Here is an 18,137-nt window from a genome sequence, read left to right as displayed (position 1 = left end):
GGCACACCATGTGCTTGTGCATCACTGCCCTCGGCTAGATTCAGGGGACCTGCTTCAGGAGAGCAGTTACCCCATGTATTTTTGGACATCAGTCTTGATGCTGCTATTGCATGTAGGTAGATAGCTGATGACATCAGCATATGTGCATATGCAGCCATACATTACTATAAACAGCGCATGATCAGCAGGGATCCTAGTTTTCCATGATAAAACCCCCAAAATTCTCTGATAAAAAACATTAAAATCCACATTTTTCCACAATTAAAAAATAAACGCTGAACTTTGGTTTCCCTCGCCATCCAGAGCTGGGTGGCTGGAGAGCAGCAGCTGCTGGCCAGGTGCCCAGCTCTGAAGGCAGCACTGCAGACAGCAGCAGTGAAAAAGTAAGGGTGGCAACACCATACCATGCCACCCATGGCTGTTCTTAGGATTTATGGGGCCCTATGCAGTATTATTAAACTGCTGCCCCATGCCTAACGGCAGCCCGGGGTTGCATGTGTATTTTAGATAAGGGTGGTCTTTTGAAGGATTTATTTAAAAAACTATGTCTGAAGAGCCAAGCATTTAAGGCTAAAGATGAATACTCAGATTGTCCATCTAAAAATCTGTGCAAGGATTTTTTAGAGACGTGATTTTATAATCTTCAGCAACACACTAATGAAATATTTTTAAAGAAAATTTTAAACTAAGGTCTTGTAGAATAACATGTTCTGAGTAAATATTACAGTAATGCACAACTGTTTTCATCAGTAAATTCAGAAACTGACAGTATATACTTGGGCGTTGGCAAATGCCTGTTAAATGGTTTCATTACCACTTATGCTCAAATAAATTGGTTAGTCTCTAAGGTGCCACAAGTACTCCTTTTCTTATTACCACTTGAATGGCTCTTTAACAGTTTCAATGTTGTGCTAATAGGTCTGGCAGGCTGGAAGCCTTTTTCACTTTTAAGTACTAGATCCCCTCCAGAGGAAGATTCACCAGGCTGCAGCAGCCAGCTGTGGTGGGAGCCTGCAGGAAGGGTCAGAACAGGGATAGGAAGAGGCTGGTGGGTGGACACTAAGACCCAGGGGTGCCCCAAATTTTCAGGTGCCCTATGCAGCTATGTATGCTGCATATGCCTAAGGACAGCCCTGATGCCAACCTTACATGTGCACTGCCAAAGGCCCCAACTTCCACTGTTCCCGGTGGGTGCTTGACGCTACCCCTGCCCTGGCTCCATCTCTGCACCACCCTTGCCCCACCCCATTCCACCCTTCCCCAAAGTACCCATCATATTGTATGTATAGTTGGGGTTATTTTTTCCAATGTGCATTACTTTACATTTATCCACATTAAATTTCATTTGCCATTTTGTTGCCCAATCACTTAGTTTTGTGAGATCTTTTTGAAGTTCTTCACAGTCTGCTTTGGTCTTAACGATCTTGAGCAGTTTAGTATCACCTGCAAACTTTGCCACCTCACTGTTTACTCCTTTCTCCAGATCATTTATGAATAAGGTGAATAGGATTGGTCCTAGAACTGACCCTTGGGGAACACCACTAGTTACCACTCTCCATTCTGAAAATTTAGCATTTATTCCTATCCTTTGTTCCCTGTCTTTTAACCAGTTCTCAATCCATGAAAGGATCTTCCCTCTTATCCAATGACAACTTAATTTACGTATGAGTCTTTGGTGAGGGACCTTGTCAGAGGCTTTCTGGAAATCTAAGTACACTATGTCACAGAATATCAGGGTTGGAAGGGACCTCAGGAAATCATCTAGTCCAACCCACTGCTCAAAGCAGGACCAATCCCCAATTTTTGCCCCAGATCCCAAATGGCCCCTCAAGGATTGAGCTCACAACCCTGGGTTTAGCAGGCCAATGCTCAAACCACTGAGCTATCCCTCCCCCCATGTCCACTGGATCCCTCTTGTCCACATGTTTGTTGACTCCCTCAAAGAACTCTAGATTAGTAAGACATGATCTCCCTTTACAGAAACCATGCTGACTTTTGCGCAACAATTTATGCTCTTCTATGTGTCTGACAATTTTATTCTTTACTATTGTTTCAACTAATTTGCCCGGTACTGATGTTAGACTTATTGGCCTGTAATTGCCAGGATCACTTCTAGAGCCCTTCTTAAATATTGGCGTAACATTAGCTATCTTCCGGTCATTGGGTACAGTAGCTGATTTAAAGGACCAGTTACAAACCATAGTTAATAGTTCCACAATTTCACATTTGAGTTCTTTCAGAACTCTTGGGTGAATGCCATCTGGTCCCGGGGACTTGTTACTGTTAAGTTTCTCAATTAATTCCAAAACCCCCTCTAGTGACACTTCAATCTGTGATATTTCCTCAGATTTGTCACCTACAAAAGACGGCTCAGGTTTGGGAATCTCCCTAACATCCTCAGCTGTGAAGACTGAAGCAAAGAATTCATTTAGTTTCTGTTTGGTGGCGGGAAGCGCTAGGAGGCAGGCGGAGGAGCAGGGACACGGCGTGCTCTGGTGGGGGGAGGAGGTGAAGTGGGGCGGAGGGTGAGGGGAGCTTGGCTGCCAGTGGCTACCCACTAATTTTTCCCCAGGGGTGCTCCAGCCCCGGAGCACCCATGCAGTCGGCACCTATGTGCACTGCTGCTGGGGCAGCACTGCCTTCAGAGCTGGGTGCCTTGCCAGCAGCTGCCGCTCTCCACTCTGCCTTCAGAGCTGGGCACCCGGAATAAAAACCAAAGATTCTCTGTAAAAACGCAAATTCTGTGTTTTTCTGTGTTGTTCCATGGCAAATGGATTTCTAGGATCCCTGCTGATCAGGGACTCTGCAATGGTTTGTGGCTGCATATGATACACACAAGACACCAAGTCGGAAGGAAGCAACAATAATAACAATATCTAGCACCAAGAGATCTCAAAGCACTTTAAAAAGATGGCAAACATCATTATCACTATTTTTCAGATGGGGAAACTGAAGCCCAGAGAGGGACAGTGACTTGCCCCAGGTCGCCCAGCCAGTCAGAAGCAGATCTGGGAGTGAGTCCTCGTCCAGCGCCCTAGCCACTGGACCACACTGATTCAAATTCAGGGCTACCAGGTCCGAAAGAATAAGGCAGAGCCAAAGGAGCAGCTCTGATAGCTAAGTCAAAGGTCCAACACTCTCCAACAAATGGCAGCGGTGCACAGATCAACAGAAGTCAGCATCATCCTGGCATGAATGAAACAACAGGAGATGCCATACTGCCCCCTGGCTTCCTGGCAGCAAGCACAGATGAGTTGGTGAAAACACCAAACTACCCCACTCTCCCACTTGTACCACAGTTGGGGCAGTCTGGTCTGCCAGTGCCTTACCTGTTTGCAGGGCCAGGGTGAGCAGGGGTCAGTAGGGTCTGTTGGCATCTTTTGGCCGCTTTAGTTGGACCTTTAGCCTCTTCATGCCGATCTGGAAGCCGTTCATGGCCTGAATGGCTGCCTGAGCACTAGTTGGATTGTCAAAACTGACGAAACCTGGGGGTGAGGGGAGGGTGAGAGGGGGGACGGAGAAGGAAGGACACAATTCATCACCAACAGCACCAGAGACCCTCTCCACTCATCACCACAAGTTCACGCCAAGCAGGGGCGGCTCTACCAATTTTGCTGCTCCAAACAGTCGCCGTCGAATTGCTGCTGTGGGGCACGGACTGCCGCTCAACTCTGAATGCTGCCCCGGGCACCTGCTTGGAAAGCTGGTGCCTGGAGCCAACCCTGACTCCAAGCATCCATCAGTAACTGCTGGACAAGGGCAATGGGATTACCCAGAAGACTCTGGTGCAGGGAAGGGAGAGGTGATGCTGGGAATATTGTGACCACAGCCCTCCGCATTCAATAATCAGACCCTCCCCCCCAAATCATGAGGTTTAAACTCACATTGGCTGGCTCCTGATTTTGGAGCTTTTAAGGGCGGAAGCTGCCTGCCCTCACTTAGTGTGTGATCATGTAAGGGTCAAAATTCAATCTTAGACGTGTACACAAAAATGTGGGCCTCCTCACTGGCTTTTCAGAGACGAGCTCCACTTTCCCTGCACTAGCCCCGGGATAGACTCACATTCTCCCTTTACACTCCCCTAGTCTCCTGTCCCTCACCTGCCCCTACATTTTTCCTTCTTTCCCCTTACAATTGCCTAGTCCACACATTCTCTGTCTCTGTCCCCCATTCCCCAGCAACCCCATGATATCCCTTCTACACCTTGTCAGACTCCTTTCTGCACCCCACATTTCCCCTGCATCCTCCTCAGTCTCCCTTCTTCTTCCCATATTCTCCTGCACCACTTGAGTTTCCCTCCTAGTCCTGTCCCCTCACAGTCATTATAACCAAAGATAGCCTGGCTTCAGTCCTATTGGAAACAACGGGAAGTGCCAGCCCATCTTTGCTAGGGGCACACTCACTTCCACAAGGAAAAGTTGTAAGGAAATGGCTGCTATTTTGACTGTAGGCCTCCTGTGGCTTCAGTCCCATTTAATGTAATGGCAGACAGCAGCCTTTTGGAACAAGGGCCAATCTTGGTGAGAGTTCTGCCAGAAATCAGGAGATCTGAGAAGCTATGTCTGCCCCTGTCATAAATATAAAGGGAAGGGTAAACCTCTTTGAAATCCCTCCTGGCCAGGGGAAAGCTCCTCTCACCTGTAAAGGGTTAAGAAGCTAAAGGTAACCTCACTGGCACCTGACCAAAATGACCAATGAGGAGACAAGATACTTTCAAAAGCTGGGAGGAGGGAGAGAAACAAAGGTCTCTGTCTGTCTATATGCTGTTTCTGTCGGGGATAGACCAGGAATGGAGTCTTAGAACTTTTAGTAAGTAATCTAGCTAGGTACGTGTTAGATTATGATTTCTTTAAATGGCTGAGAAAAGAATTGTGCTGAATAGAATAACTATTTCTGTCTGTGTATCTTTTTTGTAACTTAAGTTTTTGCCTAGCAGGATTCTCTATGTTTTGAATCTAATTACCCTGTAAGGTATCTACCATCCTGATTTTACAGAGGTGATTTCTTTACTTCTGTTTACTTCTATTTCTATTAAAAGTCTTCTTGTAAGAAAACTGAATGCTTTTTCATTGTTCTCAGATCCAAGGGTTTGGGTCTGTGGTCACCTATGCAAATTGGTGAGGCTTTTTATCCAACATTTTCCAGGAAAGGGGGGGTACAAGTGTTGGGAGGATTGTTCATTGTTCTTAAGATCCAAGGGTCTGGGTCCGTAGTCACCTAGGCAAATTGGTGAGGCTTTTTACCAAACCTTGTCCAGGAAGTGGGGTGCAAGGTTTTGGGAAGTATTTTGGGGGGAAAGACGTTTCCAAACAGCTGTTCCCCAATAACCAGTATTTGTTTGGTGGTGGTAGCGGCCAATCCAAGGACGACGGGTGGAATATTTTGTACCTTGGGGAAGTTTTGACCTAAGCTGGTAAAGATAAGCTTAGGAGGTTTTTCATCTCCACATCTGTACCCTAGCGTTCAGAGTGGGGAAGGAACCTTGACATGGTGGCATAGTGGTGGGATTAACCTGAAATCATTTTGAGATCCAGTTGAGATTTTTTGAACTAGAAATACAGATTTTAAAAAGGAAATTTTTTTTTCCCTTGGGAAAGGAAGTCCAGAAAGCAGCTGAAACTGAAAGCAGCTTGTTTTTTCTCTGCTTTGTGGAGAAGCAGATACAAAAGGGGATTATCTTTGTGAATTGCAGGTTTTCTTTGCCTGGAGGCAGGGTACTTAACTCCTGTAGGGAAATTCACAGTCTTCCAACCCAGAGTTTTTTTTTCCCTAAAAGTAAATGGGGGGAGGGTGTTCTACCCATTTGCCTGGAGACAAAAGTGGCAGGTTTTTTTTTTTTAGGATTTTGATTTTTTTACAAGGAGCACAAGTTTAAAAAGGAATTTTTTTTTCCTTTGGGCTGCTGGTAAGCAGGTTTCCAAGTAGTTGGAGGTATTTTGCTTTGATTTGGGCCCAGAGCAGAGACAAGGGAATTGTCTTTTTCTGTAGGCTGACAATCACTATCAGAGAATAGGTATTCTATTCTAGCACAGCAAAAATTTCCAGCCAAGTTTTGTTTGTTTATTTCTAAACCTCGGGTGTAAAGTTAGTTAAAAACAGAGAAGTTAGAATGACAAAATCCACAGCTCGACAAAAGCTGGAATTAGCCAGATTTCAGGCTGAGGAAAGACAAAGGGAACATGAAAGACAGATAGAACTCATGCGGCTGAAGGAGGAGGAGAAGGAACAAGAAAGGGAGGCAGCGAAAGAGGCAGAACAACACCAAGCGGCTGCTCACAGGAGAGCTATGGAAGCAAGGGACAAAGAACTGAAGGAGAAGGAAAAAGAGAGGAAGTATGTGGAGGAGATAGAGAAGATAAAGGCTCAGCAGAATATCCCAACAAATCCTAGCAATCCTTCTCCAAGTACCACTTCCCATCCCAGAAAGTTCCCCACCTACAAGGCAGGCGATGATACTGAGGCCTTCCTAGAAAACTTCGAAAGGGCCTGCCTTGGGTACAACATCTCTACTGACCAATACATGGTAGAGCTGAGGCTGCAGCTCAGTGGACCCTTAGCTGAGGTGGCAGCTGAAATGCCTAAAGAACACATGAACAAGTATGAACTGTTTAAATCCCAGGTGAGAGTCAGAATGGGGATAACACCCGAGCAATCTTGTCAGAGGTTCAGAGCCCTAAGGTGGAAACCAGACGTGTCATTTACCCGACATGCCTACCACATTGTGAAACATTGGGATGCCTGGATAACAGGAGCAAGTGTTGAAGAAAACTGGTCGCAGTTGGAGCGGAGACCAGAAGGGACAACCCCAGACCACACCCTATTACCGGGGGCCACCCAAGGCCCCACCTACCTCCCAAAGAACCCTCCAGACCCCTTATCATCCCACCACCCCGTTCTCCAGCAACCCACCTCGCCCCAGTGACCCGTCAGTTGGACGATGTTTTAAATGTAACGAGCTGGGGCATATAAAGGCCAACTGCCCCAAGAACCCCAACAGATTACAGTTCATTGCACCGGAATCACACCAGTGGTCCGCAGGCCCAGATACCTCCCAGATACCTTTGGAGTGGAGGGAAACTGTGAGTGTGGGCGGGAAGAAGGTCACCGCGTGGAGGGACACCGGAGCACAAGTGTCAGCTATCCATGCTTCCTTAGTGGACCCCAATTTAATCAACCCAGAGATCCAAGTGACGATTCAACCCTTCAAGTCCAACTCTTTCAATTTGCCTACAGACAAGTTGCCTGTCCAGTACAAGGGCTGGTCAGGAACGTGGACTTTTGTAGTCTATGATGATTATCCCATCCCCATGCTGTTGGGGGAAGACTTGGCCAATCCTGTGAAGCAGGCCAAGAGGGTGGGAACGGTCACCCGCAGCCAGGCTAAACAAGCCGTGAGGCCTAGCTCTGTTCCGGAAACTTCTATAAGGACCTGGTCAGAGGTGATGGACCCGGACCCCAGGCCAATGTCTGCAACAGCAGTAGTGGATCCAGTCCCAGAGACCCAGACGGAAAGAGTCCCAGAACCGGAACCAGCCGAACAACCAACACCAGACCCATTGTCAGCACTGAATCCAGTACTTGCAACCTCAACACCAGAGGGCCCCACCGAACCTGAACTGGCAGCAGCCGATAACCCTACATAAGAGGCTCAGCCGGAGCCTGAATCCCAACATAGCGCACCAGCGGAGAGCCGTTCACAGTTAACAGAAACAGCTCCATCCCCTATATCGCTTCCAGAGGGACCAAGCCTAGGTCCACAATCCCATGAGGAACTGATGTCTCCAACATCAAGGGAACAGTTCCAGACCGAACAGGAAGCAGATGAAAGCCTCCAGAGAGCTTGGAAGGCAGCACGGAGCAACCTACCACCTCTCAGCTCTTCTAATCGATCCAGGTTTGTTGTAGAAAGAGGACTTTTATACAAGGAAACTCTTTCTGGTGGACACCAGGAAGACTGGCATCTTTAGAGACAGTTGGTAGTTCCAACTAAATACCAGGCCAAGCTCTTGAGCTTAGCCCATGATCACCCTAGTGGCCATGCTGGGGTGAACAGGACCAAAGACCGTTTGGGGGGGTCATTCCACTGGGAGGGAATGGGCAAGGATGTTTCTACCTATGTCCGGTCTTGTGAGGTGTGCCAAACAGTGGGAAAACCCCAAGACCAGGTCAAAGCCCCTCTCCAGCCACTCCCCATCATTAAAGTTCCATTTCAGTGAGTAGCTGCGGATATTCTGGGTCCTTTTCCGAAAAAGACACCCAGAGGAAAGCAGTACACACTGACTTTCATGGATTTTGCCACCTGATGGCTGGAAGCAGTAGCTCTAAGCAACACCAGGGCTAAAAGTGTGTGCCAGGCACTAGCAGACATTTTTGCCAGGGTTGGCCCTCCGACATCCTCACAGATGCAGGGACTAATTTCCTGGCAGGAACTATGGAAAACCTTTGGGAAGCTCATGGGGTAAATCACTTGGTTGCCACTCCTTACCACCATCAAACAAATGGCATGGTGGAGAAGTTTAATGGAACTTTGGGGGCCATGATACGTAAATTCGTAAATGAGCACTCCAATGATTGGGACCTAGCGTTGCAGCAGTTGCTCTTTGCCTACAGAGCAGTACCACACCCCAGTTTAGGGTTTTCCCCATTTGAACTTGTATATGGCCGTGAGGTTAAGGGGCCATTGCAGTTGGTGAAGCAGCAATGGGAGGGATTTACACCTTCTCCAGGGACTAACATTCTGGACTTTGTAACCAACCTACAAAACACCTTCCAAACCTCTTTAGCCCTTGCTAAAGAAAACTTACAGGATGCTCAAAAAGAGCAAAAAGCCTGGTATGATAAACATGCCAGAGAGCGTTCCTTCAAAGTAGGGGACCAGGTCATGGTCTTAAAGGTGCTCCAGGCCCATAAAATGGAAGCATCGTGGGAAGGGCCATTCACGGTCCAGGAGCGCCTGGGAGCTGTTAATTATCTCATAACATTCCCCACCTCCAACCGAAAGCCTAAGGTGTACCATATTAATTCTCTAAAGCCCTTTTATTCCAGAGAATTAAAGGTTTGTCAGTTTACAGCCCAGGGAGGAGACGACGCTGAGTGGCCCGAAGGTGTCTACTACGAAGGGAAATGTGCTGGTGGTGTGGAAGAGGTGAACCTCTCCATGACCCTTGGGCGTATACAGCGACAGCAGATCAAGGAGCTGTGCACTAGCTACGCACCAACGTTCTCAGCCACCCCAGGACTGACTGAACGGGCATACCACTCCATTGACACAGGTAATTCTCACCCAATTAGGGTCCAACCTTACCGGATGTCTCCTCAAGCTAAAACTGCTGTAGAACGGGAGATCCAGGATATGTTACAGATGGGTGTAATCTGCCCCTCTGGAAGTGCATGGGCATCTCCAGTGGTTCTAGTTCCCAAACCAGATGGGGAAATATGTTTTTGCGTGGACTACCATAAGCTAAATGCTGTAACTCGCCCAGACAACTATCCAATGCCACGCACAGATGAACTATTAGAGAAACTGGGACGGGCCCAGTTCATCTCTACCTTGGACTTAACCAAGGGGTACTGGCAGGTGTTGCTAGATGAATCTGCCAAGGAAAGGTCAGCCTTCACCACACATCTTGGCCTGTATGAATTTAATGTACTCCCTTTCGGGCTGTGAAATGCACCCACCACCTTCCAAAGACTTGTAGATGGTCTCCTAGCGGGATTAGGAGAATATGCAGTCGCCTACCTTGACAATGTGGCCATATTTTCGGATTCCTGGGCAGACCACCTGGAACATCTAGAAAAAGTCCTTGAGCGCATCAGGGAGGCAGGACTAACTGTTAAGGCTAAGAAGTGTCAAATAGGCCTAAACAGAGTGACTTACCTTGGACACCAGGTGGGTCAAGGAACTATCAGCCCCCTACAGGCCAAAGTGGATGCTATCCAAAAGTGGCCTGTCACAAAGTCAAAGAAACAGGTTCAATCCTTCTTAGGCTTGGACGGTTATTACAGATGATTTGTACCGCAATACAGCCAAATCGCCACCCCACTGACAGACCTAACCAAACAGAAACAGCCAAATGCTGTTCAGTGGATCGAAAAGTGTCAGAAGGCCTTTAACAAGCTTAAAGCAACACTCATGTCTGACCCTGTACTAAGGGCCCCAGACTTTGACAAACCGTTCCTAGTAACCACAGATGCGTCCGAGCGTGGTGTGTGAGCAGTTTTAATGCAGAAAGGACCTGATCAAGAATTCCACCCTGTAGTGTTTCTCAGCAAAAAACTGTCTGAGAGGGAAAGCAACTGGTCAGTCACTGAAAAAGAATGTTACGCCATTGTCTACGCTCTGGAAAAGCTACGCCCATATGTTTGGGGACGGCGTTTCCACCTGCAAACTGACCATGCTGCACTGAAGTGGCTTCACACCATCAAAGAAACTAACAAAAAACTTCTTCGGTGGAGTTTAGCTCTCCAAGATTTTGATTTCGACATCCAACACATCTCAGGAGCTTCTAACAAAGTGGCTGATGCACTCTCCCGTGAAAGTTTCCCAGAATCAACTGGTTAAAATCGTCCTTGAGATGTAGAAAATATTGTTAGTCTTTATGTACTTGGTAGTATATTTAGAGATGCATGTGTCTTATTAACTCTGTTTTTCCTAGAGCTCCAGGAAGAAATCCCAGCCAGTGTTTCACCCTAGCTGAGATTTGGGGGCGTGTCATAAATATAAAGGGAAGGGTAAACCTCTTTGAAATCCCTCCTGGCCAGGGGAAAGCTCCTCTCACCTGTAAAGGGTTAAGAAGCTAAAGGTAACCTCGCTGGCACCTGACCAAAATGACCAATGAGGAGACAAGATACTTTCAAAAGCTGGGAGGAGGGAGAGAAACAAAGGGTCTCTGTCTGTCTATATGCTGTTTCTGTCGGGGATAGACCAGGAATGGAGTCTTAGAACTTTTAGTAAGTAATCTAGCTAGGTACGTGTTAGATTATGATTTCTTTAAATGGCTGAGAAAAGAATTGTGCTGAATAGAATAACTATTTCTGTCTGTGTATCTTTTTTGTAACTTAAGTTTTTGCCTAGCAGGATTCTCTATGTTTTGAATCTAATTACCCTGTAAAGTATCTACCATCCTGATTTTACAGAGGTGACTTCTTTACTTCTATTTACTTCTATTTCTATTAAAAGTCTTCTTGTAAGAAAACTGAATGCTTTTTCATTGTTCTCAGATCCAAGGGTTTGGGTCTGTGGTCACCTATACAAATTGGTGAGGCTTTTTATCCAACATTTCCCAGGAAAGGGGGGGTACAAGTGTTGGGAGGATTGTTCATTGTTCTTAAGATCCAAGGGTCTGGGTCCGTAGTCACCTAGGCAAATTGGTGAGGCTTTTTACCAAACCTTGTCCAGGAAGTGGGGTGCAAGGTTTTGGGAAGTATTTTGGGGGGAAAGACGTTTCCAAACAGCTGTTCCCCAATAACCAGTATTTGTTTGGTGGTGGTAGCGGCCAATCCAAGGACGACGGGTGGAATATTTTGTACCTTGGGGAAGTTTTGACCTAAGCTGGTAAAGATAAGCTTAGGAGGTTTCTCATGCAGGTCCCCACATCTGTACCCTAGCGTTCAGAGTGGGGAAGGAACCTTGACAGCCCCTTGCTCCCAAACGCAGCCCTGGACTCCTACATTGTCCTATGTCCCGAGGCTAATTACGAAATAAGTCACTCCCCAAAGAGAACAGGCTTATAGAAGGCGTTCAAAGGAAAGCATTTTAAAGCAAAAGCCACATGCTTTCCCTTACCCTACTCCTGATACAGAACAGAAAGATGTAGACATTAAAGAAGAAAACAATTCACTTTTAAAGCCAAGAGGTCTATGCTTCTGTCACAAAGGATGCTTTGGGCTGCTTTGGATATAATATAATGAACATGCCATCACCCTGCCAAACCTTTCCCCGCAACTGCCATTGAATGGGAAACCCTGAACCTTGGAGGCATGACAACTTTTCCCCTCCACCCAATTCCTTTGAGTGCTGCCTCTGTACCTCCAGCTTTGAGAACCACCATTCTGGAGGAGATATGGCACAGGCTCTACTAAGAGCAGAAAATACAGCACAGGAAATGCTCCTTCTCCCAAGACTATGAGCCCGAATTTGCAACTTCTCCAGAGGGTTGGAAAGTTTAGTGATGGTTCATCTGAACTTTTAAGGGCTTAGATGAACTGGCTGGTGCAGCACAGCGGCTGCCTGGGAGAGCACCTGGCTGTGGTGGCAGCAGCCTGTCTCCAGCCCAGGCTCGGCTTCCAGGACAGGGGCCAAGAGCAAGCCGGAGTACCTCTCCCCTCAGCATGCTTGGAGTCGGCCCCTATCCCCGGAAGCCGAGCCTGGGCAGGGAGCAGGCTGCCGCTGCCTGCCACCCCTCCCTAGCCAGCCTCTCTCCCAGGCAGCTGCTGTTGCACAGGGAGCATGCCGGAAGGGGAAGGTGGGGCTCCGGCTCACTTGGCCCATGTCCCTGAAGCCAAGCCTGCGTGGGGGGCAGCCTGCCACTGTTGCAGCCAGGTGCTCTCCCAGGCAGCTGCTGCGCTGCATTGGGCCAGGCCTAGCTTCCAGGGAGAGCAGCTGAATGTGCCTGGGGGAGGAGGACACAGTGCAGCGGGAGGACAGAGTTCCCCCTCTCCCCCGCAGGTAACGTGGGGTGGGGAGAGCACAGGGGCCACGAGCTGGGGTCAGGGCGGGGAGGAGACACCTGTGGAGGTCACAGGTCTTCCCCTTTAGTTGGTGCCCCCCCAGTATGGGGCGGCACCAATTGTCTCACCCCAATTTACGGGAGGATTTGGAATTCAAACCTGTGTATGAATTTTGTATTTTTATAGTGGTCTCAACAAAACCCAGGAGAGGTAAATCTCTGAATTTCCTGAGAATTTGAGATCTGGGACCTGTTTCTCTGCCTTGCATCCTGGGTTGTCATTTACAGCTGTGCAAAGCGGGTGTACAGTTAGATTAGCCACTTAGATCCTGCAGCATTTTGCAACCAGTTTGCAAAGGAACAGTGACAACACAGGGTACAAAGCAGTGAAGAATCAGGCTCCTGGAAACTAATTTTGTCCTAATCTCTGCTGTGGACTCTGTTGCAGTTTTCCCTTTGCTAACACTGCCCTTCCTGCATGTTCACTTAACCAGCTCCAATCTTTGCTGGGCTTCGCCATGCTTGACATCAACCCAAGCGTCCACATTAAAGACACCCAGCCTTTCGCCAAGAGTACAGTCTCCAAACCAACCACCAACTTCTCCAGCATTTAAAAGAGTCCCCGCAAAGCATCCTCCCAGTTCCCCACTTGGCTGGCAAAAGACCTCAGCTAAATCCAGGATCTCTGAGATACAGCACGTGGTGCCTACAACTGCCTGAAGCGTCAACCTTACTCACAAGAGGCTGATGTGGTGGTATTGTATATTTGAAAGGCTTCTCCTGTCACCTATTGTTGTATTTTTTTCTCTTCTTGCTAACATCTGCTGCAATAAAAAAGTAACATACAATAATAAGCTGCAGCGTTCCAGTGTGCATGGCAGCTCCATTTGTCCCTGCATCTCCTGGGAACTGGCAGCCAGTCCCGGCAGGAGGGCATTTTAATTGAACGTACCATTTTCACATCCTGGAAAGGGGGCACGTTGAGGGAATGGATATTTTCCTTTCCACGGATGGCAGGTGGCAACTCTGTAATACTTTCCTCCTTTCCTTTGAGCATCAGGGAGAGGCACCGTGGAGCAGCAGCAGCCATTAATGGAGCAGGGCTGGGGGTAGGAGGAGGACAGAAGCAACAGCAGTGGTGGTAAGGTTATGAGAATTGCAGCACTTATTGGTGTCAGTAATGATCTTCCCAGCACCTTCCAGCCTAGGATCTCAACGCGCTTCACAGCCACTAATGAATGAAGCCTCATCTGCATGCCAGTGTGAGTTAGTGAGTATGGGTGTCATTTGATGCACGTGTGTGTGTGGAAAGAGGGGCAGTGTCTCAGCCAAGGTCATGCAGCAAGCCACTGTCAGAGCTGGGAGTAGAACCCACATCTCCTTCCTACACTCCTTTGTTTTAACCACCAAACAGTGCTCCAGCCACAAGGTGGCATTTGTGCAAGGTCCCATCAGAGCTCACACTGAATATAGTATGAATGTGCGTCCTCAGAATAAGCTTGCTGAGTTGTGTGGGGCAGTAACAATTTTGATTGTAAGGTGGCAGGACATTGCCAGTGTCCTGCATTCACTTGGGGGAAGATGCAACGTCATCACCCTACGTTATTTGCCTGAAGACGGCCGATGTTTGTGAGACAGCGTACTACGAAAGCAATGCTTGCGTTGTGACATGCTGACACTGGTAGGGTGGGGCAGTTCTGTTTGACCATCTGAATGTGAGCCTTCAGCAGGAAAGAATAGGTGTGGATTGCCAAGACAAAAAACAAACCAGGGCCATCAGATGTACACATCTAAGGGGTGGTGCCATACACCACAACCACACCATACACCACAAGAACAGCAAGAGCAGCAGCAATCCTCTTCGGAACGAGAAGGAGGCAAGACTGCATATTATCATGCTGGTTATGTCTAACATTGATGACCAACTTGTACCAAGAATTATTAAGTCCAAGATAGGCGCTAGAGGGATTAGGGGATAGGCTATTGGAACTGGAGTCTGTCACCTCTACGGCATTCATTCAAATGCTGCCCAAGTCAATAGCAGCTGTAAGTTTTTCTCATCTGGTGTACCATCTCCTCAGTGAACATCACAACTGGCACCTTTCATGGCAGGCTGAGCAGAGAACTGAATAGGCCTGCAGAGTGACCCAGCTTCTTACGCTCTGGGGTTGTTGTTGCAGAGACAAGGTGGGTGTACCTTTTATAAAGGTCACAGGTCAGACCTAAAGCATGCTGCCAAGGTGTAGACGAAGGGAGCCGTGTGTGTGAACCTACGCTTGCCCTGCCGCTGCCCACGTCTCCCCCCCAGCCCTTCCGTGGATTCATGGAACATACCAATGTCCAGGGCGGTTAGTCTGGTGCTTTTCACAGACAGCAGAGCCATGGGAAAGATAAACTGGCAGGAAGGAGAAACTAATGTCCCCACTTGCAAGATAAATGATTATATGAGCATAAAGAGCTCTGGACACTGACAACCACATGAGAATCCAGAGGAAAACAGACCATACTACTCACCCAGAGTACTGAAAACCCAGTGCAGGAAAGACTAAAGGTAGCATGTATGACAAGTAGGTGCCCCTCCAGGAATTTCACAGCCATGAACCTCGCCTGTTGGGCTAAATCACAATCAGTAACAGAGAAAAATCCAGCATTGCAACAGTGTAGCATGGAAAGGGAAATGACTTACCTGAACTTCTGCCTCTCACTGCAGGGTCTCATCACCTAGTACCAGAGTGCTGTAACTCCCCAGGCTCTGAAAAGTTTTAACCCTTACGAGTGGTGGTAACAGAGCTCTTATTATCTGTCACATGCCCTCCTGCTGAGCTGAAATGCTGCCTTTGGAGGAAGTGGTCAGGGCTGATTGTGCAGGAGGCGAAGCTCCCAAAGGAACAAGCCAATCAATCACACCTCACAAGACAAAATAAAATAAAAGTGCAAAATCAACTGCAAAGGGAGCCCCCCAGCTCTGAGGGGAGGGGAGACTTTGGTCGGAATCATAGGCGCAACGAAGCAGAATTACAGGTCTGCAATTTCTCCTTCTCGAAAGATACCAACCACCAAGAATCTCGCTCTTGGAGAAGAAACTTGAAAGATGTTCCAAGAGAGAAAACGAGAGCTTAGTCACAACAGGCAGCGACTGCCAGGCCCAAGCCAACAGAGCGAACAGAGAGGGTTCTCACATAGCTCTGTCCAGTTACCTGTCTAACTGTGGTAACAATAAAATCCCTCCCAACATTATCAATTCCATGGGTAGCCTGGGAAAAAATGGTCTATTCAAATGAGAGAGATACTAAATGGAAATGAAACCTTTTGGGGTGAGAGGGTTTGGACTCCCTACCTTAGAACCCAGTTCTGGATTAGGTAGGCTCAGGCACTGAAACTGGATTCCCACCTGCAGGCTGAATCCAAGCCATGATGATTTGTGAGCATGCCGAGGAGACCATGCAGCTGCTCAGCAGATGTCAATAATGGAAACTTCCCTGAGGCAGACTGTGAGGGTCCCCTTGTCTCAGTCCGTGTGTGCCTTAACATGGCCTTCTAATTCCAGGACAGCCTGGCCACAGCAAGGTGAGGCCTGATCAGACATGCATTTACATACAGTCCTCTCAAGAAGAGCATGGCTCAGCCACTTGGTGTCAGATGAAACAGTCAGATGAATGTTCAAAGGTTTTTAGGTCTGCTCAGGTCAATCCTTTTCACAGAGAGCTTACGGAGAAAGGCCTTTCCAGGGGGAACCTGCGAGTGTGTGAACCATGTTAGCACAGCTCATTAACAGCAGATCTCCCACACCACCTTGGAAAGGAATCCTGGGTGAGTCCACAGCACCACCTGAGCTTTATGTAACCTCCCTTCCTTCCCAGGTTTCTGGGGAAGCAGGCAATGCTCACCTGGGCATCTGATGTTGTCGACTGTGAGAGAGATCCTGAGTACCCCAGTGGTGATTGTGGCTAGATGGGAATCCTCGGTTCACCCCTCTGCTGCAGTCCTTTTACTTGTAACAAAATTAATCCTGGTTGGGGCCTGCACACAGCCACTGGGGTGCCTGGGGAGCCTCCAGGAGTAAACCTGAGCTAATCTATGCAATGGGGCTAACCCAAAAATAGGAATTATACACTCTCTGCAATCAATATCTGCTTAGACTAGAGTTAGCACCCCCTCACTGCACAATTTAGAAAAACATGCTATAACAGATTCAGAATAATTAAAATGTCACAGCCACTTTAATGTATGCAGCGTTGGTCCCAGGAGATTAGAGACACAAGGTGAGTGAAGTAATTTATTTTATTGGACCAGCTTCTGTTGGCGAGAGAGACCTTTCCCAGACCTGAAGAAGAGCCCTGTGTAGCTGGAAAGCTTGTCTTTTACCAACAGAAGTTGATCCAGCAAAAGACATCACCTCACCCACCTTGTCACACTACCAATCACTTTAAGTCACTGGGGGTGCTCCACAAGAAGTCAATTATTAAATGCTATTTAGAGTAGTGAATTAAAAGGAGTGCCCCACTCTGGGGTGGGGTAACTGGTGGCAGTGTAAACGTAGTAAGTTGACCAGAGTGGGGCACTCCTCTTAGATTCATAGATATCAAGGTCAGAAGAGACCATCATGATCATCTAGTCTGACCTCCTGCACAATGCAGGCCACATAATCTCACCCACCCACTCCTGCGATAAACCTCTCACCTATGTCTGAGCTACTGAAGTCCTCAAATCATGGTTTAAAGACTTCAAGGTGCAGAGAATCCTCCAGCAAGTGACCCATGCCCCATGCTACAGAGGAAGGTGAAAAACCCCCAGGGCCTCTTCATAGAATCATAGAATATCAAGGTTGGAAGGGACCTCAGGAGGTCATCTAGTCCAACCCCCTGCTCAAGCAGGATCAATCCCCAATTTTTGCGCCAGATCCCTAAAATGGCCCCCTCAAGGATTGAACTCACAACCCTGGGTTTAGCAGGCCAATGCTCAAACCACTGAGCTATCCCTCCCCCCTCTTCCAATCTGCCCTGGAGGAAAATTCCTTCCCGATCCCAGATACGGCAATCAGTTGAACCCTGAGCATATGGGCAAGATTCACCAGCCAGATACCCAGGAAAGAATTCTCTGTAGTAACTCAGATCCCACACCATCTAACATCCCATCACAGGCCATTGGGCCTATTTACCATGAATATTTAAAGATCAATTAATTGCCAAAATCATGTTATCCCATCATATCATCTCCTCCATAAACTTATTGAGTTTAATCTTGAAGCCAGATAGATCTTTTGCCCTCACTGCTTCCCTTGGAAGGCTATTCCAGAACTTCACACCTCTGATGGTTAGAAACCTTCATCTAATTTCAAGTCTAAACTTCTTGATGGCCAGTTTATATCCATTTGTTCTTGTGTCCACATTGGTACTGAGCTTAAATAATTCCTCTCCCTCTCCGGTATTTATCCCTCTGATATATTTAAAGAGAGGAATCATATCTCCC

At 47.7% G+C, this 18,137-nt stretch overlaps 1 protein-coding gene across 50 annotated transcripts in view; it reads right to left on the bottom strand.

Annotated features, from left to right (window-relative positions):
• Positions 1-3,357: 3,357 nt before the first annotated feature.
• CELF6 (CUGBP Elav-like family member 6) overlaps positions 3,358-18,137 on the bottom strand; it is a 207,518-nt gene continuing 192,738 nt past the window's right edge. For all 50 annotated transcript variants that reach the window (XM_077827526.1, XM_077827579.1, XM_077827536.1 and 47 more), the window contains one exon: positions 3,358-3,485. In XM_077827526.1, the coding sequence (XP_077683652.1) occupies positions 3,358-3,485 (128 nt within the window). The remainder of the gene's footprint in view (positions 3,486-18,137) is intronic.

Source organism: Eretmochelys imbricata, chromosome 10, assembly GCF_965152235.1.
Source record: "Eretmochelys imbricata isolate rEreImb1 chromosome 10, rEreImb1.hap1, whole genome shotgun sequence".
Lineage (NCBI taxonomy): Eukaryota > Metazoa > Chordata > Testudines > Cheloniidae > Eretmochelys > Eretmochelys imbricata.
Note: the sequence above shows the minus strand (reverse complement) of the source record. Positions and strands in the feature narration are given on the sequence as shown.